Genomic DNA, 24,398 nt, shown 5'->3' with positions numbered 1-24,398 from the left:
TGATTTTGGAGCCCCCAAAAATAAAGTCTGTCACTGTTTCCACTGTTTCCCCATCTATTTGCCATGAAGTGATGGGACTGGATGCCATGATCTTAGTTTTCCGAATGTTGAGTGTTAAGCGAATTTTTCACTCTCCTCTTTCACTTTCATCAAGACATTATTTTCTTATAAACATTAAACAAGACATTAAATATAACACGAGACATTATTTTCATATTTTTATCCCTGACATGATTAACATATAAACACATATTACACATACCTCCATATGGGTATTTTACACATGTGTATACATATTTTTTTTGTGTATACCTCCATATGTTACATAAAAAGGACTTTTAAAGAATCAGTATTTTGGACTTTCCTGGTGGTGCAGTGGATAGGAGTTCGCCTGCTAATGCAGGGAACAGGGGTTCAATGCCTGGTCTGGGAGGATTCCACACGCCTTAGAGCAACTAAGCCCATGCACCACAACTACGGAGGCTGTGTGCAGCAACTACTGAAGCCCAAGAGCCTAGTGCCTGTGCTCCGCAATAAGAGAAGCCACCGCAGTGAGAAACGGTACACCACATCGAAGAGTAGTTCTTACTTGCCGCAACGAGAGAAAGCCTGTATACAGCAAGGAAAACCCAGTGCAACCAAAAAAAAAGAATCAGCCCTTTTAAACTTCTCAAACATTTTGGATGGAAATCTAATTTTTTTCAGCATCTTCCTTGTCTTCTTAAATAGAATACTATCTATAGAATATACATCTAACTTTTATAACTCAGGGTTATTGGTATTCTATGCTGTGGTAATGTATCAAGAGGAGAAACTAGTGAAAGGAATGAGTATGAGTTTTGGAGTTAAACAATCTTTGCAATGACCTCCCCCCCACCTTTGCAGTTTCTGGGGTCTCCTGAGGTCACCTCCTGTTCTCTTTTGATGTGTTTCTAATCTACAGTGGGCTTAGGAATCAGACAATGAAGTTTATTAGAAATATTTGTGAACTACACATAAACAGTGTCTAAGTAAAGGCAAGAGACAATCTTATGTATAAAGCCTATCTGTTTTAAAGCATAACTTTATGCAATCTACTTGGTTAAGCACAAGCTTTTCTCACTTAACTCCTGTTTTTCAAGTATATTCAGAATTTTTGAGGCTGAATAAGTGATTTCTTAAAAAATGTTCCAATAATGCATTTTACATATTCTTTTGTTGTTAATTATCTTTATGTTCAGGCTTCTCATGTGGCTCAGTGGTAAAGAATCTGCCTGCTAATGCAGGAGACTCAGGTTCCATCCTTAGGTAAGGAAGATGCCCTGGAGATGGAAAGGCTTACCCACTCCAGTATTCTTGCCTGGGAAATCCAATGGACAGAGGAGCCTGGCAGACTGCAGGCCATGAGGTTGCAAAAGAGTCAGACAAAACTTGGTGACTCAACAACAACAATCTTTATGTGCACATGTCATAACTTTCCAATTAGATTATTCCCTGATTAGATTATTAATTTCCCATGGCAAGTATTATTTTATAGTTGTTCATTCATTTGCTAAGTATCTTTCAAAATGACTACTGTGAGCAAACATCTGATAGGAAAGAGATAAAGACAGAACTTACACATTATTGAGGAGTGAATAAAATAACCAATACAAGGTAGAAGGTGAACATAAAAATCCAGAGAATTCAAATGAGGGAAAGAAAATATTTTCTGGTTGGGAGAACTGGAGAAGGCTTTGTGTAAGAGATAGCATTGGTAGACAGGATAAACTTTCTTGGGTAGAATTCTAGGGTTTGCAAGAGTGAGCAGGAATGGAGATATATATGCATGATTGTGGAATTATAGTCACGCTGTTGTTTTGAGAGCACCCAGTACATAGAACCCCAATTCCCCAAATGAGTTTGGTGTAAATAATAAGACCAAGGAGTGGCAGATTGAGTCCCCAATATTACCTTTTTTTTTTTTTTTTAATGATTAAGGCTAAGCTGGAGCATCCAAGTCTAGGCAAGAGCTGAATAAGCCTGCTAACCAAACCCTAGGATATGGCTGACCCACTTTGTAACAGATAATGGGAGCTGGGTTACACAGAAAATTCAGTTCCTGAGAATTTTTTCAACTCGAATACTTGAGATTGTTAGATAAAAACAAGCAGTAGATGGCATTTATAGGTGAATTTATCTTTAAAAAGGGTTTATTTTGCACTACTCCTCTTTGCCACAAAAGCATCCGCATGGTAAGGTAGCTAGACATAATACACCAATGTGAATTAAAATCGCTTCTCATGGGAACCCACTGAGGATCTGTAGCTCACATGGGGGCTATTCAGGGGTATCATAACTAGAATTGGAGATCCCTGGCCTGTTGCAACTTTGAAGGGTCTACATTTTAAAGATGAAAGAGACATGTTTTTACAAAGCTATACATTTCTGCCCCTAAGCACTGATTCAGGTGGAGAGACAACAGGCTTTACCCCTAGGAAGCTGGCTGCCCTCAGGAGACAGGTAGGAGGTTGTGGGGTCGGGGGTCGGGGGGGGGGGGGGCGGTGGTTGATGCCTTACACCCCTTAGAGTGAACATTAGGGCTGGTGGGGCTGTGTGAAGATCACCTACATGGAACATATTATGTCTTCAAGAATATATATAGGAGAGAGAAAGGGGGTTGGGGAGGATGGGGAGGAGGTGGTGAGGGGAGAGTGAGGGCTTTAGAGGCTAAAGTTCCATAACTGAGGCTAGCTCAGCATGGGTGTGTTTCACCACCCAACTGCCCACACTGCTTCATTATACACCATCTCTACTGGCGAGCACTGCCATGTAAACTGCTGTGGGTCCCAGCCAGATTCTGGACTCTCCACATGGATTCCCTGACCCTATCGACCCACACCAGACAACTAAGTAAGAGTGTAAATGTTCCTCTGAATAGTTGGCAACTGTGTAGTGCCCCCAGGGACCAGCCACTTTTCATAATCCTTACCACTATCCTGCAAGGCTGGCTTTATCATCTTCTCTGCTTTTCAGACAGGGAAACAAAGACTTAGACAGAAACAGACCTGGTTGAATCAGGATTGGAACCTGGGGCTGCCTGCCTTCAGAGGTAAGTTCTTCTAGTAGTTTCTAGGGGACTGGGGTTGGGGTGCAGTTACCACTCTTAAATGGAGGAGGAGGGGTAGAGTTAGCTTTGGGGGCCCATGGGGGTCTGGGTGTGTATGGTTACATGTGGGGTTATTTCCTGGGCTGTGTGTGAGTTTAAGTGTGAGTGTGCATGTTGTTTGAGATGTATGCATATATGGATATTTGTGGGCTAATTCTTGGAATATGTGTATTTAAAGTGTGTATATATGTGTGGAGGGGGGCTGTTTAGTCCCTGGGCTGCTATGCAAATATATGTGTGTTAGGGCTCCAGTGTGCACAAATGGGCTTGAACTTCTGTGTATGATTGTGAGTCGGTGTGTGCGTGAGGGTGTGAGCTTGAGCAAGTGCTGTGTTTAGTTGTTCAGTTCGACTCTCTGCGACTCCATGGACTGTAGCCCGCCTGGCTCCTCTGTCCATGGGGATTCTCCAGGCAAGAATACTGGAGTGGGTGGCCATGCCCTCCTCCAGGGGATCTTCCCAAGCCAGGGATCGAATGCAGCTCTCCCTCATTGCAGGCGGATTCTTCACCCTCGGACTCATCAGGCAAACCCTGGAGCAAGTGGGTAGCGGTCAGTCTCTGACCATGAGTCTGTGATGTGTGAGTGTGTGTGTGTGTGTGTGTGGTCAGCCCCTGGGGTCTGTGTGGGAACGAGTGTGCCTGCGCGAGGGTGTGTGCGCGTGTGTGTTCGGGGCGCCGGGCTCCCGGGGGCTGGGGAGACGCCGGCCCGACCCCGCCCTCCGCTGCAGGTGGGCTGGGCCCGCGGCGCGGCCGGCCGCGCTCGCTGCTCTTGGCTCGCGGCCGCGCCGGGCTCGCAGGGCTGGGCTCGGGCTGCGGGGCGGCGCCGGGACAGGAAGCGGAAAGCAGCAGTGCAGCGGCGGCGGCGGCGGCGGGGCTCTGCCTCTACAGGAGCCCAGCGCAGGCCGCAGAGCCGGGGCCGCTGCGAGCCGAGACTGCGGGCCGCGGCGCCCGCACGGCCGGCGCGGAGGTGAGTCCCGCCGGAGGCCGGCCGCGGCTGAGCGGCAGGCGCGGGGTGCAGACCTTCCGTGGCAAGACGCCCCCACCCGAACCTGGGACCCCGCTAGCCCCTGCGTCCTCCTCCCGCAGCCCCACCCGGGACTCCGACCCCGGTTCACTGCCCTCCCCCTGCCTCTGGCCGGGAGCCCCCTCCCTCCCACGGACCGCAGCGCGAGCCGTGCTTCCCGGGACCCCAGTCCTCTCCCATCCGCGCGTGGTGCGCCCCTCCCGCTCCGCTCCCCGCGCACCCCACTTCCTCGGTCCGGGCATTCCCTCCCCACGCCTCGGACGCTCCCTTCTCCCCAGGCTGTACTTTGGGGTGCGCGTCCCGGCTGGCAGGGAGTGGCCGAGCGTTCGTACAGGCACCCGGGCGGAGGCACCCGCCGTGCGAGGCGGGGGCCGGGGCGCCCTGCGCTCCCCGGGAGCGAGGCGCGCTCCGTGGTTCCCACCCCGCTGCGGAGCTCGACCCGGGAACCTCCCGCGCCCGGGGGCCCGCCCGACCCGGGGCCAGAAATCAGCACAGAGCTGGCCTGTGTTTCCACCTCGCTTACAGAATGGAACCGGCCCAGGAGGCCGGGGGGAGGCGGGGGCGCGAGTCCGGTTGCGCTTCGGAGAGCGCAACAGGCAGGTAGGAGTTTACTTTCAAAAACGCCGGGGTGGAGCAGGAGGTGTCCGGCGAGTCTTTGCCCGAGGCGTCCGGGTTGGAGGCGATCTCACCGCACCGGGGCAGCCTTCGCCACGGGCAGGACCTCATTTCCTCCTACAGGCTTTGAACTGCCCCAAGCAAACGCGTCCAGAGAAGTGTGAAGCTTTATAAAAATTTAAACGCGTTGGTGGTGGAGGCAGGAGTGGGGCGGAGCCGCGGCCTGGCGGCTGGGAGATAAGCTAGTGAGACTTGGAGCGGAGAAATCCGTGGCTCAGTTTTCACAGCTTCAAACCAGGTAAAAGGCCCACCCGAGAAAGTGTTGTGAGCTCGTTTAGCTGCTCGTGAAGAGACGTTAGAGCGTTTTATGATGATGATTGTGTGGCTGACACGTGCATTTTGTTAAACCTCTTTGAGGGGGCTGTGGTTGGAAATGCATGTATTTTTAGACACTTATTCCAAAAGCTAGCAAGCTGTAAAGAATCTGGAGTTTTCACTGATGTGTTTATAAATTTTACAAGGTTGCTGGAAAAATATTATAACTTGTGTCACCAATCAACAATGCTAATTAGCATTCTCCTTCCAGTGGGTGGGTTGTTTGATTACACAGCTCCTAGGCTCTTTAAGTGAGATGGCAGAAACTGTCTGAATCCAGGGAGATGTAATTAGTCATTTTATGAAACCACTAATTAGAGTTTTTAGAGTTGAATTAAATCAATGTGATATAGTTGGGGCTTTGATTTGTGGGAGGAAACTTTATTCTCCAGTTCAAAGAAATAACACTTTTCACCTACCCCATGAGCTTTTAGCATTCCCAGACTTTGGTATCTCTCAATATAATTAGTGAAACAGCTAGTGTGAAATTTTCACTGTTACAGTGTTGGCAGTGTGACTTGGCTGCAACTTAATTTGTAAGTAAAATGGGAGAATTTTGAGAATGGCATATTTGTAAGGACGGCTTGCCAGGCAGTACACGTTTTGTTGCCTTGTGTATTTGAGCAAAAGGATGAGACCATAAAGGAAAGTGTCCTGACCAGACCACAATGCCTTGTCACCCTGGTCCCACTGGAGACTGAACAAGTGTTGAATGAGGAAGGTACTCTCCATCCCCCAATACACACACACACCCCCTCGTTGTGACTCCAGACCTCAGGAGGAGTTGGTTTGCACAGGTGCCTATCAGATTGTATTTGAAAAGGCAGTTTTCACCTTTGGGCTGGAAACTTTTCAAAGGTGGGCTTTCCACCTTTGAGCTCCGTAGCAGTTAGAACTATTTCAGATTCATTTCTTTTCTCCTGTACCTTCCACAGTGCTTGAGACACTGAACCTGTGAGTAGGAGTTGAAATTGCAGAAATCTTTGTAGGTTATGTGTGGTTTGGGACAGTTTATGATTGTTGCCTACCCTCCTCTCTGAAAATAAGCAATTCTGAAAATTGCTACATTGCTGTATAGTTTCTATAGTTAAGAGAGCAGGTTCTGGAGTTAGACTCTTAAGAGTTCAAGGCCCGGCTCCAGCATTTACCAGGTGTGTGACCTTGGTTTTCTTAACTGTAACAGAAAATTAATATTTTTTTCTCCCATATAAGTCTTGTTCTGAGGATTAAGTGAAATATCACATACAAATGACTGAAAGCAGTTCCTGACACATCAGAGGCACTCGACTAACTTTGAGCCATTAGATTATTTATGACCCTCTTCTCTCTATTAAGTGAACGAGCTGTGGTTAGGGGACTAGCTGGGTATGGGTATGTGATTAGAGCCTCGTTCTGTGCCATTTTCCAGAAGGTGGGCACGACAGGATTGGGTGGACATGGGGCTGGCCCATGTTTCTGGTCGTGGCTTTGGTCTCACCTGAAGCCTGATGAAAAGGTACATGTGTGTTCTGCCGCAGTGTGTTTCCATCCCACTGAATCCATTCCCTTCTGAATCCCACTTATTGGACAGCAGTCACTGGACCTGGCACCACTGGATTTACAGAGGAGATAGTAGATGCTTATGAAATGTATTTTCCTGAAGCTTAAAAATCTGGCAGGGGACAAGGGGGTCACTTGAAAACAAATATACAGCATAAGAATTCCAGACATATTAACCATTCACAGCTCTGCAGAAATTTATACCCAGCTGCTGGGAGTGTTTCAGAGGGAATTGATGACTGGAGCCAAGAGCAATTATTTGAAGAAGGTGAGTTGAAATCATTGGCAAGATAGGTAAAGTGAGGTTGACATTTTCTTTCCTTGTGAATAGTGGCCCAGAATCACTCTTTTGTAAGGGCCCTGTTGTAATGAAGAATCACTGGGTTTGTTGCAAATACACCAGTCCCTCCGATTCCCACATCGGTGACCTGGATGACTTACAACCGTGAGTTCCTCCAGATAAACCTGATAAAATACACAGTTTTCTCTGATGTTCACTTCCAACCTGGGAACAGTAAAAGAAGACCTGCAAGGAACAGAATGGAAATCAATAAAATAGTTAGCTATAGCTAATGGTATCCATTAAAGGTAGATGGCTCAGATGGTAAAGAGTCTGTCTGCAATACAGGAGACCTGAGTTCAATCCCTGGGTTGGGAAAATTCCATGGAGAAGGGAATGGCAACCCACTCCAGTATTCTTGCCTGGAGAATTCCCATGGACAAAGGAGCCTGGTGGGCTACTGTCCATGAGGTCGCAAACAGTCGGACACAACTGAGTGCTAACACTAAAGGTAGACTCAAATGGACCAAAAACATATACATAAGTTTAATGAAAATGATATGTTAAGTCATGTGCCTTATAAAAGTTTTCTTTGCAATGGAAGAAATTTAGATTTACTAAGTAGTGCTGCGATTCATGGGGTCGCAGAGAGTCGGACACGACTGAGCGACTGAACTGAATTGAACTGAATACCTATCCTGTGCCAGGCACTAGTCTGAAAGATTACGAATGATCTCATTTAACCCACCTTGAGCCTATAAGGTAAGCAAAATATAATTCTGTTGTTATAATTAGGGAAACAGGGACAGAAAGGTTAAGTAACTTAATCTGAGGTCACATAGCTGATAAGGAACAGAGCCAGAATTTGAGCAGTAACGATCTAACTGCAGAACCTATGCTCATGGCTTATCCTCTGTAAAAGAAAAGTTGACTCAACAAAATATCTAAATTACCCTTTTCCTCTTGAGTAATTAAAAATGGGTATCTTGAGAAAAATGTTAGCATGAAAACAATAAAAATTATAAATGCCATAAATCCTTTAGAATTCTGTATATGATAAAAACAAAATATTCAAAGTAATGCACACAGTATATGTAAACACAGTTACAGCAGAAATCTCTTTCCCTTGGAAATACATCCAGTGCAGAAGGAGTGGAATGGCTTTTTAAATTCAGCGTGTGTCTTTGTACTCCTTGCAAGGTAACCATCCAAACCCAAGTTCACTTTATTACTTAATAGCTCTAGGCAGAGCTGTTGATGTTTTTATAATTTCCTTTTCTGAGAAGGTTAGCTTATGTTTACCAGTCATTACCATAGCCTATTATTTCCCTCTTATGATTTTCTGAACACTGTTTTCCTTTTAAGTAAGAGTCACGTATATTTTATGTAAGTGAACATGGCTTTAGGGGCAGATAAAGTATCCCATGCAGGAGATGGACTCAGACTCAGTTTCTCTGAGTCTGCCCATGCAGGAGACGTGGGAGACTCAGGTTTCTATGCCTGGGTCCAGAAGATCCCACAGAGTAGAAGATGGCAAACTCACTCCAATATTCTTGCCATGGACAGTGGAGCCTGGCAGGCTACAGTCCATGTGGTTGCAAAGAGTCAGACATGACTGACTGGGTGAACACACACATTCTCTTTGAAGCCACTGATCCCCATTTTGCTTTTAAGAAAGGGTGGTGAAGAAGATTCTCTGCTGCTGTTGCCAGGGAATTCCAGATTTAAGATGGTGCCCTCCTGCCCCCCCTGAGACGTGACTTGATGAGCTCTGAGCCCTATCCTGTCGTTTGCCTGCAGTTCCCGGAAGGGATAAGTGACAGGAGGGGGAGGCAGAGAACTAATGCTGATTCTTACTCAGTGTATCTGGAATATAACCTTTGCCGGTGAGAGAGACTTGTGTGAGCAGCAGGGCACCTCCACTCTCGGTGGTTCAGCTGTCCCTGTGGAATCTAATCTCTGCATCTTTTCCGTCTGTTGTAAAATTGAGGATTTAAAATAGATGATCTCTAAGGTTTCTTCTGCATGAGTCTGTGGCCTCCACATCTTGATATCTTGCCACCAGAACCCTTACTTCGCTCAGCGTGCATTACTGAGAGCCTGGTGTGCTCCTGGGGTTGAAGAGACAGTCGTGAAAGAGGCGCCACCCTTGTGGAGCTTCCTGTCTCTCCAGGAGCCAGTCCCCGTGTATCTGAAAACCAGGATGTCAAGGAGAAGTGCAGGGAGCTGAGACTGGAGGATCAGGAAAGGCTTCTTGAAAGAAGCCGTATTTCATTTGAGAGGGATGGGTAGGAACTGGGTGGAATGAGGTGGTTGAAGAGTCAGTAGAGCGTATACACTGAGGCTGCAGAAAGGCATGGTGCCTTAGAGCAGGGGTTCCCGACATCTGGGATCTAATGCCTGATGACCTGAGTTGGAGCTGATGTAATAGTCTAATGTGAAATAATAATAGAAATAATGTGCACCATAGACGTCATGTGCTTGAACCATCCCGCAAGCAACCCTCCCCCCAGTTCCGTGGAAAACTTGTCTTCCATGAAACCAGTCCCTGGTGCCAAAAGGGTTGCAGACTGCTGCCTTAGAGGACCTTAGAAAGAGAAGGAAGGCCAAGCTGGAGATATGGGCAGGGCCTGGCCGACCAAGTGAAAGGCTTTGTGTTTTATTTGAAGCATAGCAGAACACCAAGGAAGGGTTTCAAGCAGGGAAACAACGTCCACATTGTGACCTGAGAGATCGCTCTGGCTGCTGCCCAGTCAGGGTCTTGTCAGGGGTCAGCATGACGAAGGGACGTTCTGCATTCCAGGATCCACATTTACACCTTTTATGACCCTATCCCATTCAGGCTAGTGCACAGCCTATGGGTTTATTACCCAGGGAACCCGATCCCTTTTCATTACTTTATCTTCCCGATAAGGCGTCCCCCTCTGACCTTATCTGAGGTCTGCTAATTTCTTGTGCATACAAGGGAACTATCTTCTGAATGCGTTGCTGCAAAGATAAACTTCAGGATGTGTTTTTCTGTTAACCATACCGAAGCTCTTATGTTGGCTTTTGAAATGAGTTCACTCTGGATTTTGTCAGTTTGCCTTTGGCTGCTGCTTCTTAATCCTCACTGAGATCTTGAAAAAAACTGAAAGCTCGGATAGAAACTGTGATGTTGAAGGGGCCCGAGCTCTGTAGAATGTGGATTCTGTGAGGAAACCTGCAGGCTTTGTGATAGTTTAACCCTGTGTCCCCAGAGCCTGGAGGAAGCGGGTGGCTGAGAACCAGAAGAGTGAAGGGTGGGTCCCAGGGGACAGAGGGCAGTTAGTGACAGTGAAATACGTGGGATGAGAGGGAGGGGAAGTTATGAAAGTGGTGCCCGGTTGGCTCTATAGGGTCAGTAGGGTGACTGTATAACGCCAGTGAAGGAGACTGAAAAGAATAGGCCGGAGCACTGGAGAGCATCTTGGGGGTGATGATGATCCCAAGTGGAGCAAGAGGGATCTAAGTAGGAAATGCAAGTGTGTGTGTGCTCAGTTGCTGAGTTGTGTCCAACTCCTTGTGACCCCATAAGCTGTACCCCACCAGGCTTCTCTGTCCAGGCAAGAATACTAGAGTGGGTTACCATTTCCTACTCCAGGGATTCTTCCCGGCCCTGGGAATTGAACCCGAGTCTCCTGCGTCTCCTGCACTGGCAGGCAGATTCCTTACTTCTGCACCACCTGGAAAACACAAGTAGGAAATGTGCACTGGGGATTTATCCTTGCAGTAAGTATCTGTTGGGTACCTCTTATGTTCAGTGTATCCCAGGAGCTTATCCTAGAGTAAATCCATAGATGGAGGAGAATAATGGGAGAGATTTTTTTTTTTTTTTGGCTGTGCCCCGTAGCATATGGGATCTTTGTTCCTTGACCAGGTATCGAACCTGAGCTCCCTGCATTGGAAGCTCAGAGTTTTAACCACTGGATCAGCAGGGAAGTCCCATAATGGGCAAGTTTTGAGACTTAAGGGGTCTCAAAATGGGGGAGAGGGGAAGGAGCATGGGAGAAGCAGTAGCATAAACACTGTCACGTTGGAGGAGGGCAGGCAGCAGAGAGCTCTGTGAGGGCAGCCATGTGCTACAGACTGCTGTCATTGCCGTGCCCCAGCATCACCTAGCAGGTCTCTCATGGCCCCACTAAACATGGAGGCGGATGAATGAACATGGCATAAGAAGGTCCGGGGGAAGGAGGACAAGGAGGGGACCTTTGGATCTGGCTCATGGCAAACTGTGGCATCACAGATAGCATCACTGACTCAATGGACGTGAGTTTGAGCAAACTCAGGGAGATGGTGGAGGGCAGAGGAGCCTGGCACGCTATACAGTCCATGGGGTCACAGAGAGCTGGACACAACTTAGTGACTGAACAACAGCAACAATCCGTGGCCAACTTAGAGCTGTTTCAGTGGAGTGTCGAGGATGGAGAATTGGGATGACAAGAGGGAGGGGATGGCAGGATCTACAGATCACCCCTTTGATAAGTATAGGCAGGAATTGTCTGGAGAGAAACCAGACAAGGGCAGCTGGTAGACTGGAGGAGAAGCCCTCCCCCTAAGAGCACTTGGGAGCCCATGATTTCCTCTGAGGGACATGCCCAGAGTTGCTTTACTGGATGGCTGGAGGTTTTAATGAGGATGAAGGATGACTTCCCTTTGCAGAAGGGCAGGGGGAATAAAACTTGGGTTAGCACGTGCCAGAGACTTTATTTTGGGAGTTTCCAAAATAAATTGTAAATCGATGCTTACAACAACCCTAGGAAGAGTCTGCATTAAGTCTCTCTCTCTTTTTTTTCTTTTTACCGAGGGGAGGTAAATTCACAGAGGAAAGCGTCTGTCACACTGTGTCATGGCCAGGAAATGTGAATAGGATCAGCCCAGGTCTTTGGAGCCTGGGGTGCCTGCCTCTGAGACACCTCGGCAGCATTTAGCCAGAAATAGCTAGAAGCTGGCATGGAAAGGAGACTCGAGAGTTATGGGTTGAAGGGCAAAAAAAAAAAAGCATAGACATTGTGGATGGTCAGTTCTGGATGTAGGAGATGGCAGTCAGGTTTCTGGGCCAAGCAGCCTGGTATGAGGACCTGCAGGTTAGCAGAGAGCTGGGTGAAAGGCCTTCGGGGAAAGAGGCTTGTTCAAGGGCAGGTCTAGAGATTTTGGCTCACCTTTTAAGGCTGATGTCTGGCAGGTATGAAGCAGAACAAGCAGCAAGGAAGCAGCAAGAAGTGAGAGTCTGAGGTGCTGAAAGCTCGTCGAAATTGTTACTGAACCTGCTGAGAGGCAGAGTAGGGAGAAAAAAAGGTGAGCTGATTCTTGAAGTCTTCTGCAAAAGTAGGGGTAGGTCCAAGAGCAAAAGTATTTTTAAAATGCCCACAGTGGGGTTTTTTCCCCCACACTGATTTCTTTACAGTCACCTCACAAAATAGGCCACTTTATCTCCACTTTATGGCTGAGGAACCTGAGATTCCGAGGGGGTCAGCAAGTTAGTAAGCCCTGGGCTTACCTGGGATGTGGACCCAGCGCTGTCTGGCTGCAGGTGAGCCTCGGTTGGGCAGGTGAGCACAGGTACTCACTCTGGCCTGCTCCTTTCCCAGCCTTTCTCTTACTGAGGGAGACATGGAGAGCTGCTGGGTTGAGGACTGGTCATAGGAGTCCTGAGAACTGCAACTGCCCTATATCTGGCGCATCGGAGTGGTTCTGGGTGCAGTCACAGTTGTAGCTTATTTGTTTCTTGCGTGAGCCCTTTTATTCACATTTTACAGATGCGGGTTTCTCTGTGCATGCTAAGTCACTTCAGTCATGTCTGATTCTTTGTGACCCCATGGACTCTAGCCCGCCAGGCTCCTCTGTTCATGGGATTCTCCAGGCAAGAACACTGGAGTGGATTGCCATGCCCTTCTCCAGGGGATCTTCCCAACCCAGGGATCAAACCCACATCTCTTATGTCTCGTGCATTGGCAGGCGGGTTCTTTACCACTAGCACCACCTGGGAAGCCCAATGTGGGTTAAGAGAGGTTTAACAGTTCAGCTGAGGTCATGTGTCTCATAGGTGAGTAAAACCTGGGATTGGAACCCAGCTCCCAATACTGCATCAGCTTATATCTCCAGATCAACCCTGTGAAGTCTGTGCCTGGTGGATTTATCCCCATTTGACAGATGAGGAAACCAAGGCTCAAGAAGGCAAGTGACTTGTCCCAGGCTGTATTTGACAGTGAGGAGCTCTGGCTAGACCCCAGGTCTCTCACTGCTCCCTTTGGACTCACATAGGAGAGCAGACATGAAATGATGTCAGGATGTCAGGCTGAGGGAGGCTAGCCCTAGTGACAGACCCGAGGGAATGAATGACGAGGTGGTCCTGAGGCTTGAGATTTGCTGGCCAGTGGTGGTTCTCAAGTAGTCCCCTCCAGAGTGGCAGGTCATTCCTGAGGAGCTTTGGCCTCTTCCCAGCTGAGGGTGCTGTGCTGTGTTTAGTCGCTCAGTCATGTGCGAATCTTTGTAACCCCATGGACTGTAGCCCACCGGGCTCCTCTGTCCATGGGGAATCTCCAGGCAAGAATACTGGAGTGGGTTGCCATGCCCTCCTCCTGGGGATCTTCCCAACCCAGGGGTCAAACCCAGGTCTCCTGCATTGCAGGCGGATTCTTTACCAGCTGAGCCACCAGGGAAGCCCCCCCCCCCCCCCCCCCCCCCCCCAGCTGAGGGTAGTGGTGGTATTTGCAGCCTCTTTGTTTTTTCCTGACACTTATCTCACTGGCTCTGTTTGCAGTGTCAACTCACGAGGGTCACTGGAAGGAGGAGCCCCAAGGGGCGGAGACCAGCTCTGGGATGAGGGGTGTAGAGCTCCTTTTTCTCTTGAAGTAAAGGTTTTTAACATGTGGGGCTCAGGAATGTACTTGGAAATGTTTCCAATTTTTTTTTAATTGCATAGCAGTGTCTAATGAAAGTATGGCAAAAGACCCAGGAACCTGCAACAAACAAATCACCTGCTTTCATTTTCTGATGTTCCCTCATCCTCGTCCTTACACAAGCAGTCTTGTTGTCATCCAGTCGCTCAGTCGTGTCCGACTCTTTGTGACCCCATGGACTGCAGCATACCAGGTTTCTCTGTCTTTCACTCTCTCCTGGAGTTTGCTCAAGTTCATGTTCATTGAGTCAGTGATGCTGTCTAACCATCTCATCCTCTGTGATTGTAACTGAAGTGTAGATTTCAGTGTCTGTCTACAATGCTACCTGTAGCCTGCTTTTTTAATTAAAAAAAAAATGTATTTGGCTGCATTGAGTCTCATTTGTGGCACATGGGATCTTTAATAGCGGCATGTGGGATCTTAGTTCCCCAACCAGGGGAGTGAACCTGGGCCTCCTGTGTTGGGAGTGTGGAGTCCTAGCCACCACTAGGGAAGTCCTGTAGCCTGCTTTTAAAATCTATCACTAGATCATACAAACTTCCATTTTTTGTAATATCATTTTAAACAGCTCTATGATATTTCTTTGGGTTTCCCTGGTGTCTCAGTGGTAAAGAACCCGCCTGCCAGTGCAGGAGATGCGGATTTGTTTCCTGGTTTGGGAAGATTCCCTGGAGAAGGAAATGGCAACCCACTCCAGTAGTCTTGCCTGGGAAATGCCATGGACAGAGGAGCCTGGGGGGCTATGGCCCATGGAGTCGCACAAGAGTCGGATGTGACTTAGCGACTGAGCAGCAACAACAATGGTATTTCTTTGGGTGAATGAATCATGTTTCCCTTACCAGTTCCTCCTTTTGGGGAGCATTGAGAGTGTTTCTAGCTTTTCACTATTGTAGGCAATGTGCCAATAATAGTTTTTCTTTTAAAAAGAGAAATTCTAGAAGTTTGCATTCCTGGATTAAAGAATTGAGAACATTTTTTTTTTTTCCATTGGCTTTCAGAAACTGAGCAAATGGCTTACAGGCTGCTTCCCTGGGTGTCGCTCTGTAAGCGCCACACTGACAGTGGGGGCTGGACATGGTGTCTCAGGCCTGGAAGCCAGGCAGACTGGGCTGTCTGGGAGATGGCCCAGGGCCAGGCCTCTCCCCATTCCAGTTTACTGCTGCTGCGGTGGGGTGTGGCTTGCCCCCACCCACCTGTCCCCCCTCCCAGACACCTGAGCGGAACATTTAACACCGTTGCTGATGTGTTCCATCACAGAGATCCCAGAGTGGAGGTTGCCACTGTCTTTTATCTTCCAATATAACTTCCTTGAGGTTGGCTGTGAAAGGTGATATCTCTTTTGTTTGTTTGTTTTTCTCTTTTTTCCCAGAATTTGTTGCAGTCGAAGAGTGACTCCTTGATTCCCAGGCCCTTTGAGGTCTGAGGAGTCCAGTAGGTGAAATTCTCTCTACCTCTAAGGAGAAACTGTACCTGCTCCTGCAGCAAGAGCAAGCCCTCCATTGCTATGGATACCGAATCCACGTATTCTGGATATTCTTACTATTCAAGTCATTCGAAAAAATCTCACAGACAAGGGTATGTAAGCTCTTGCTTGTTCCCACTTTTCCTCTGGGGGCGGAATTTGCAGGTTTCTCAGGCTTCCTGGACTCACTTTCACAGTTCCCCTGGGGGCAGCCAGCACTGGAGTTTCAGTCCACTGGTGCATGAGAAGCTGAGCTTTCAGAACCTTTTAACATGCACTGGGAGGAACTACACCACCAATTTACATTTTATCGCCACTATTACCGTTGATGATCTTCACTTCTCACAATTGATTTTAAATTAAAGATTCTGCCTTCGGTGGAAATGTTTTTCATTTCTAAGTACTTCTCCGAGATGACAGTTCTCCCAAAAGCTTTACCAAGTATCTAAGTGAAAGTTTTTAAAAAAAGAAAAAGTGTTAATTTGTCGCTTCTTACCCAGAGCTGCTGACTCATGGTCCATTATGCCCTTGCTGCGAGGTCTATCCACTGAAGTGGCAGGTTGGCAGGCTTGGCCTGGTGCCTGATGTATTTCTGTGTCTCTGACTCGTCTTCCCAGTGAACAGGCCTGGGTTTTGGACATCTGACCTGGGTAATGGGGATCGGAGACCAAATTTCCCCTCCTCTGTACAGAATGAACAGATCTGCACAGGTGTTCCTAGGGCCACCTGTGTTACAGGCCTGCAGAATGGTGAGGGAATGAGTGAATGAAGAGGTAGTACCAGCCGGTGGAGTGCGGTTGATACAGTTGCAGTGCTGCCTCTTACTTAGACTGCTCAACTTAGACTGCTCATCTGAAAAATGGGTAGAGCGGCACCCTCCTCACGGGGCTGTGGGGAGGATTAAATGAGGTGATGCCTGTGAAGCACTTAACACAACACATCGTGGGCCACTCACCAGTGCCTGGATTTATGCTATCAATGGCCCTGGCATTTCAGCACCACATTTGAAGGCCCCAGGTGACCCCAGTCCATAGACCCACCTGTGGTCACAGCCCTGCGAGAGCTGGGAATGGTGATGGTAGTGGTGTTTCCTTGACTCAGCAGTTCCCCATACAGGCAGCTGAGTGCAGAGTAGGTAGGATTTTGTTTTGTGAAACAGCAGTATGCCACATATATCTAACTGACTTATTTACTTGTGAGTCCATATGGATCTACACATGCAGAAAGAGGTCTGGAAGGATAGTGTCCAAGCTGCCCCAGGTGGTCCTCCACAGGGAAGGGGTCCACACAGGATGGTGACTGATGGGCACTTTGATGCTTTATCTTTCTACACTTGTTCAATCTCTTATAAGTATATAAATTTTGTGATTAAAAATACAAATAGAATAAAAATGTAAAAGACTCTCAAAGATTAACGACATGAGAAAATATATATAAGGCCATGTTACTAAAAACCAAGATTCAAAACTTTGCGCATTATAATAGGTATATATTCTTATGATATGATGAATGGTAACAGATAGTTTGTGTGTGTGTTTTAAACTTTCATTATTTTCTAAATTTCATGTATTGCTCTTACATAATCATGACAATCTGGGGAAAAGAAGTAAATGAGCTTGTGCTGGAGTCCAGGCAAGACTTTCTAGTCAGCTTGGGAAACAAAGAAGTGTGGCTGAGAGAGGCCAGAGCCCAGATCCTGGGAAAGTCAAGAACCCTCTGGTGAGAAAAATTTAATCACCAATTTCAATCAGTGGGTAAACATATCAGATTCGTTCTAAAATACCAGAAACAGCTGTTTAAAAATATCCAATCTTTGAACTTAACCAGGAAAAGCAGTTCCCTGTCAGAGTGCCAAGCTTCCCCGTCCTACACTGTGAGGAGCAGAGTGGGAATCTGGGGTTCTCTGGGTGCCTGGAGACGAGTTGAGCCGGGATGTCTTGCAGGGTTCCTAGGAGAAGCCCTGTCTGGCCTCCTTCATCTGCACTCACGTCCCCTCCCAGCACTCATTACTCTGTGTTCCCTCAGCCCCTTGGGGCCCCCAGAAATGGATAATGTAGTGCTCTTGTGGTAACTTTAAGAGACTATAACTTTCCATGAAAACAGCACGCAGAACTCTGAGTACCTTCTTGGACCCCTGCAGAAAGCGCTAGGCAAATGATAATACAAGCTGAGACCTTTAATACTTTAATCAGGGAGGTTGCTGAATGCCTACTCAGGAGCGCTCTGAGTGAGAGATGATGACCGGAGATAAATAGGTGTGCTCCCTGGTGTCTTTAGAAAAACAACAGCCGCTGAGATGGATCCCCTGACACGGCATAGTGACTGTGGGGTGGAGCTTGTAATCCGTAGATAGTAGGTGTCGGGGGTCCTTTGTCTGGGTGTAAAGGGTACTGATCAGTCATAGTAGCCCTCCAGAGGCATGCCCTGGACCCAGCAGAGGTAGTGTACCAGCGGGGAGTGTCCCTGTGAAGGCTGCCTTGCTCAACGATTTGAATGGCAGAGGAGGAAGGGAGAGGGACTGTGCTCTCTGGGAGTTGTCGTAGAACTCTCAGAGAGGAATAATGAAGGGCAGCGAACTTGATATGCTTGATGACACTGAGATCATCTTTGGAGTACTGGCAGAGTTCCAAGCCGATGATAGATGACTTTTTCCAACAAAGAAGCTAGTGGTCTGGTTTTTTGATACCTGCCTTCTCCAGAGGATATCCAGTTAACCTGCTGGTAGAATGACGCAGGCTCCAGCTGACCTCACCTAACCTTCGGGTTTAGAGCACCAGTTGCAGCCGCTTCCAGTGCTGTTCACGACCAGTCTGAGAGTACCTGTTAAGACCCTGGGCCGTGGTCCCCCATCCTCACAGCAGCCCTTAAATTGTGGGAGGGGGGACCCCCGTTCAACAAGTGATAACACTGAGATGCAGAGAGATAGCATTATTTGCCTGAAGTTATGAGGTTGGTCGGGACCCTCAGCTTTCAGGCCCCATTTCTTGCTGCTTTGCAAGCCATGCTTTTCTCCCTGGGCCATGCACGGTGGAGAGCAGCAGGAGTAACTGGTAGGGAAAAAAGGCCTGGAGGATCAGCCCTGGGCCTGATGTGTAAAATGCATTGTCCAAAAGAGGCTGCCAGAGCGTAGGGGGAGTGGTCCTTTTGTTCCGAGGCCACTTCAGAGTCAGTCTGTGCCGTGCCTGGCCCTCCCACCCGAGAGGAAGCAGCCAGCCAGGCCCTGCAGTTGGTGGAGAGAAAGGACAGGTAGTGGGTGGTGGTAGAGAAGGAAAGGGAGGAGTAACCGGTGAGGCTGGCTTTCCCCCAAACAGAATAGACAAACAACAGAAATAGAGCCAAATCATCTTCCCAGGAAATGCCGATCGTAAGTGGGAATGGTCTGGGGCTCAGTGGGGATTCTGACTGGAGTGAGAGAGACTTTACAGCACCCTCCCTGAGCTCAGCTCTAGGATCGCCTAAACACATGCGTTTGCACACGCACACACCTGCAGGTACAGACAGATGCCCGGCCTCCAGCGTGTTATTGCTTGCCCCCCCATCCCTGACTTATCTTTACCCGTACAGACAGATGCTCTATGGAGACAGGCTCAGAGATAAAGATACAAGGATTCCTGTGGCTGACACACCTGCCCAGCAAAGGTGTGTAGGTGATCAAGACAACTCAGGTGGAGCTGGAAAGACATCCAGTGCTCTTGTGTTTGAAAGACCCTTTCAGTGGTTTGGTAGCCTACTCCATGTCTCCTGTTTCTTTGAGACATGGTGAACTGATGGTCTTCACCACTGTGGGGGTGCGGGGGGCTCTCCCGTAGGTACTTGGCATGTCCTTGACGTCACAGCAGTTAACACTCTGGGGATAAAACTTTGGGTACCAACGCAGTGAGGCAGCCATACTGGGCTCATAGCTCTGCATTCTGGAAAGTGCTGTATGGCAGCATTTTTGCTGGACTTCTGTACGTAGTCCAGGCTCAGGCACCTTCCCAGAGCAGTCATTCAGGACCAGTGATTTTTACAAAAGCTGTATGACAGGTCTTGCTCCCTCAACAAGGACCAGCGTGATACACAGCCCACGCTGAGTTGATAGAGGAAGCTTTCCATTGGCCCCTTACTTGACAGCATGTGGAAAGCCCTTGGTTCTGGACCCAGTGCAGAGTGTCCTGAGTCCCGCTCCCAGCCTCATCCACTTAATGCTGTTTTATTGTAGAAGCCACACTGTACCTTGTATAGCTAAGCATTGCACTCACGGCTCCCATTATCAGGCCCTCGCTGTATGCAGGGCATTTCACAAACAGGGCTAAGTTATTCCACCTCCCTCCTCCCTGAGCTGCATTTGGGTGGGAGAGCCTTGAGCAGTTTCCTGTATCCTAATCAGCTGGGGTGCTGATGAAAAGGGCAGATTCCTTTTGTCTCTCTGCTCCAGACTATTTCTCTGGGGGTGGGGCCAGCAAATCTGTACTTAATCTGCACCTCAGGTGGCTTGTCTGTACATTCAAATCTTGAGAAGCACTGGTTTAGGGTTTCAGTCTTGGAGGATGAGAAACCTTCCGGGGGTTATCAGGTACTAGTTCCTATCTGGTTTAGCTCTGCTGTTACCAGGGGAATTGTAGAGATCACTTCTCCTTTGGGAACGGTTGGGCCCTTTAAGAACCAGACTAGGCCCACTGGGGTCAAGTCGAGGGATAGCTGGCCCCCCAAGGGGCTGTTTCCAACCCCGAGTGGTTCCCTGCCCGCTTCTGGCCCTAGTAGTGTTCAGGCTGCAGGAATTGGCACACAGTGAAAGAATTTTGATTGCCGGTGGAATTTGTGCTGTCCCAGGATTTGACCCGTGGGCCCAGTGAATAGATAGATGGGGTCAGGGGAGCACGTGACTTGGCAGATGGCAGGACAGTGATAGATGTGAGAGCAGTTGGGGAAAGTGGGAGCAGTGAGAGGAGGACGTGCCTTGGTCTGGCCTGGCTGAGGTGGGGCCCTGGGGAGCAGTGATTCCAGACTTAGTCTAAACAGCTCATTCTAAGACTGACCAGACACATGGGAAATCACTCCCAAATTGCTTATTGTTTCTCACAGGGAGTCCTTTTGAAGTGGTTGTCTTTGGCAGGCCAGAGTGTGGGGCACACTGCGCTGTGTTCTCCAAGGTCAGGGTCCAGTCATGACTTCGAGAAGTAGCTTCAAAGGCAGATTCCGCAGCTCTGGTAGTTCAAGTTCGGGGTGTGAGAATGAGCGTTAGGAATACTTAGGCTACAGAATCTTCCATTTTCTCTTCAGATGGTGCAGCGTAGTGGGTCTGAATCAAGAAAGTGGGTTCACACCCTGCTCTGCCGCTTACTCTGACTTTGGGGAGTCCCTCAACCTCCATAAGCCTCAGTTTCCTCAGGTATAAGATGCTGACAATAATACCTCATAGAGTTATTATTGGGATTGGACAAGTTTCATATAATAAAGCACTTGGTAAGGTGCTCTTTGGGGTCCCCGGGTGGCGCAGCGGTAAAGAATCCGCCTGCCATTGCAGGAGATGCAGGAGACGTGGGTTCGATCCCTGGGTCGGGAAGATCCCCTGGAGAAGGAAATGGCAACCCAGTCCAGTATTCTTGCCTGGAGAATTCCATGGACAGAAGAGCCTGGTGGGCTACAGTCCACGGGGCCGTAAGAGTTTGACATGACTGAGCAAACAAAGTGCTCTGTGCATTGGGGTGGGGAGCAGGGTGATTGTCAATGAGACACGTCTCTGGATAAACAAACAAAATCTCTTAGCCGTTTCACTAGTTGCCCAGTTAAAATAAAACATCAGTGTTGAGGAGAACACATCTCTTTCTGGACTCTTATTTAGTAGTAGATTGTAATGATAGATTATGCCTTAGGGATTAGAGATGCTATCACTGAAAGCTTCTCTGGGACAGCTGGAGCCTCCCTCCCCTTCGAAGGAATTAACCAGGGCTTATCCTAGGGAGGTATGGATAAGGCAGAAGTCTGACCCCACAGGAAGTCCGCGTGTGATTCTGTTAGCTAAGTAGATTAATAGGAGAAATACTGTGCAAGGTAAGAGGGGTTGATTGTATGCTAAAAGCTTCCTTTTCATCTTTCTCCAAGGAACACGTACTCTGCTTCACCAAGTCAAGTCACATTCTTTGCCATGTGCTGACGGTAACAGCAATAATTATAGCTTTTGTTAACATTATTGCTACTATGTATTATTTCACATCCTTATATCTATGTGGTGTGATTATTATCCCCATTTCATAGATGGTAAAACAGGTTTTCAGAGGTTTGTTGATTAAAATAAAACACACAGCATGGGAGCTATGAGTTCACTTTTATTTGGGACTTCCTGAGAACTAAAGCACAATAGACAGCATCTCAGATAACTCTGAGGAACTGCTGCAAAAAGGTGGTGGGGGGTGGGGGGTGAGCATATATATGACTTGACAAAGCAGGTACATGCAATTAAGCCCACATCTTGGTAGAAGGTTGCTGCTAGTCACGAGGAGCAAATGATCTCTTAATGAATTTAGTGCTTTTCTAAGTATGAAAAGATGTGAGAAATTGGGTTCATAAAACTTTCTCCTGGAAATATCTTGTCTGAAGTCCTGTTCTGCCAGTTTTCCCAGAGCATAGACGGTCTCATTCCTACTCTCTGCCCTGCACTCCCTTCAGGGTGTGTTCAAGGTCACCGACTGCAGGGGCTCGTGACTTCACCCATTGAGCCACTCGTGAGACACTTTCCTTAGCTGGCAGGTTGAATTTGTGCAAGCTCGCACATCAAATAGGGACAGAGCCAAAATCTGACTGTCTCTGCAGTGTGTGTGCGCGATGCTTCTATTCTACCTGGAAACCTTGGGGAGGAGGACACCTGGGTAAAGAAAGGGGGACTGACGTCAGGGCGACCTGTAGGGCAGAAGTTGAGGGAACTTATTCTTGGTCACTGAGGGGCTCCCTTGGTGGGGCTCCTGGGTGGACTGTTCACAGTTGGGCTTGGGGGTACCAGTCTTCATAGATGGTTAGTGCCCAGGTCATGACTTGCACAGTGGTTAATTCTTTCATAATTTCAGCATTGACCCAGAGCAGAGTGCTTTCCTAATCACCCTAGAAGACCACTCAGGAAATTCATCTGGGGTGAAATGATTCAGCAGCCTGCTTTCCTTAGAGAAAACGCACACACACACACACACACACACACACACACGTGTACGTCTTGGTGTCATTTGTCCTAGCTTTTGTCTGTTTCTGTGGGTGCCTTGAGTTCATCTAGAACCTATGAGAATGACTTTTAGTTTCAAATTTGTAGGAAAGAGAAATAAGTGATTCTCTTGGTTTAGAATCTCCTTCTCTTGTCCAAAGGTGTAGGGTTGACAGTATGTCCCAGATTTTTTTGGGCAGACCAAAGCTTAAGTATTTTGCTGTGTTGTCCCAATAAAATAATGTCCTAGAAAATAAGTTTAGGCAAATTATAATCAAATCAGTAATCTTACAGTGAAATGTGCCTTATCTACAGACATTCTAAAATTCACAATAGTAGACTGAAAAAATATGACCACTGTTGAGAGAGAAGGAGTGACAGTCTTTGTTTTGGGTCTGAGAGTGCCAGAAAGAAAATAGTAAGTAGGGAATAAAGATTAACTTATTTCTCACAGTGGGGGTGGCAGTGGGTGGGGATTGGCACAGTGTGTGTGTGTGTGTGTGTGTGTGTGTGTGTGTGTATCTGCAGAATTTTCTTAAATTCAAGATAAATTCATAACATGTTTTGATGAGGATTAATTAACGTGATATAAATGTGCTAGCTGATCATCTTTCATGTTTTTTCAGGGAAAGAAATAGAGAGAGGCACAAGTCACCCCGGAATAAAGATGGCAGGGGGTCAGAAAAATCTGTCACCATTCAAGCTCCCACTGGAGAGCCCCTGTTGGCAAATGATTCTGCTCGGACAGAGGAAGCTCAGGTAAGGATCAAAGGCAGTCTGTAAGTACACTGCCGCTTGATCAGGCTTCTTTTCTGTAAATGTTTTCCTAAGTCTTGTTGCCATAGGTTCTCTTGGGTTTTTATCTTTATTTTTCTAGCATGTTAATTAGTTTATCTATGTCCCGTGGTTTCTTGTTGGTCTAAGAACAGCCTGTCCTGCGATTGGCCAGCTTGAGGATTATTCTGAAGCGTGATTGGTTGGCTTGCTTGGAATGGTGTTGAAAAGAAGCCAGCCAGGGCTGATGACAGGACAGGGAAGGAAGAGTTGTTGCAGGCTGTGGGCTCTGGAGACTCATTCCAAAGCAGAACAGTATAGAAGAGCAGGAAGCTCGCTCTCCAGAGCCCCTGAGTCATGTTGGGAAGAGGAGCAGAGAGGTTAGGACAGCCCAGACGGAGCCTCACCAAACCAGAGGCCACACACTTAGATGCCTGATAGGGAAATATAAGTGAATGAAATAGGCCCTGGGTTACACAGAAGAGGCAAAAATATGTCAGGCTAGCTTGGCCAGTAATCTGTGTGGTACATCAGCGTCAGGGCTGTAGCATGGAGTGATGGAGTCTGGCACCTGGAGAATGTATTTCTTCTGTCAAAAGAGTGGCAGCTTCTCAGCTCTGAATGCTTATCACTGTGCAAGAATGCAGGAATTCAGTGCTCCTGGGTCTTGCAATATTTAAGAAAAGCTGGAAATTAGGATTTAATGTGAAGTCACCCAAATTTTTTTTTGATGTGGACTATTTTTAAAGTTTTTTTTTTATTGAATTTGTCTCAATGCTGTTTCTGTTAAAACAGAATGCTGTTTCTGTTTTAACGGAATGCTGTTTCTGTTTTGGTTTTTTGGCCGCAAGGCATACGGGATCCAATCTCCCGAAACAGGGGTCAGAGCTGCACCTCTTGCATTGGAAGGCAAGGTCTTACCTACTGGACTGCCAGGGAAGTCCCCAAATCACCCAGTTTTAAAGTATTGTCTATTTATTAATTAAAAAAAAACAACAACATTGTGTTCTTCTCTCTGGGTTCCAACTGTCTCACAGTCCAGTTGATTTGAATAAACGTCTTGAGTTATACTCAGAAATGTGTTTGCACACTCTCTTGAAGTATATGCATG

The 24,398-nt window shown here is 47.6% G+C and overlaps 1 protein-coding gene across 1 annotated transcript in view; it reads left to right on the top strand.

Annotated features, from left to right (window-relative positions):
• The first annotated feature begins 3,999 nt into the window (after nucleotides 1-3,999).
• Nucleotides 4,000-24,398, top strand: part of VANGL1 (VANGL planar cell polarity protein 1) — a 58,655-nt gene continuing 38,256 nt past the window's right edge. The window contains exons 1-3 of the mRNA XM_061121075.1: nucleotides 4,000-4,094; nucleotides 15,250-15,455; nucleotides 23,140-23,272. Coding sequence (XP_060977058.1) covers nucleotides 15,385-15,455; nucleotides 23,140-23,272 — 204 coding nt within the window. The 5' untranslated portion in view covers nucleotides 4,000-4,094; nucleotides 15,250-15,384. The remainder of the gene's footprint in view (nucleotides 4,095-15,249; nucleotides 15,456-23,139; nucleotides 23,273-24,398) is intronic.

Source organism: Dama dama, chromosome 20 (genome assembly GCF_033118175.1).
Source record: "Dama dama isolate Ldn47 chromosome 20, ASM3311817v1, whole genome shotgun sequence".
In the NCBI taxonomy this organism is placed as follows: Eukaryota; Metazoa; Chordata; class Mammalia; order Artiodactyla; family Cervidae; genus Dama; species Dama dama.
The sequence above is the reverse complement of the archived record's forward strand: the minus strand, read 5'-3'. Positions and strand labels throughout refer to the sequence as shown.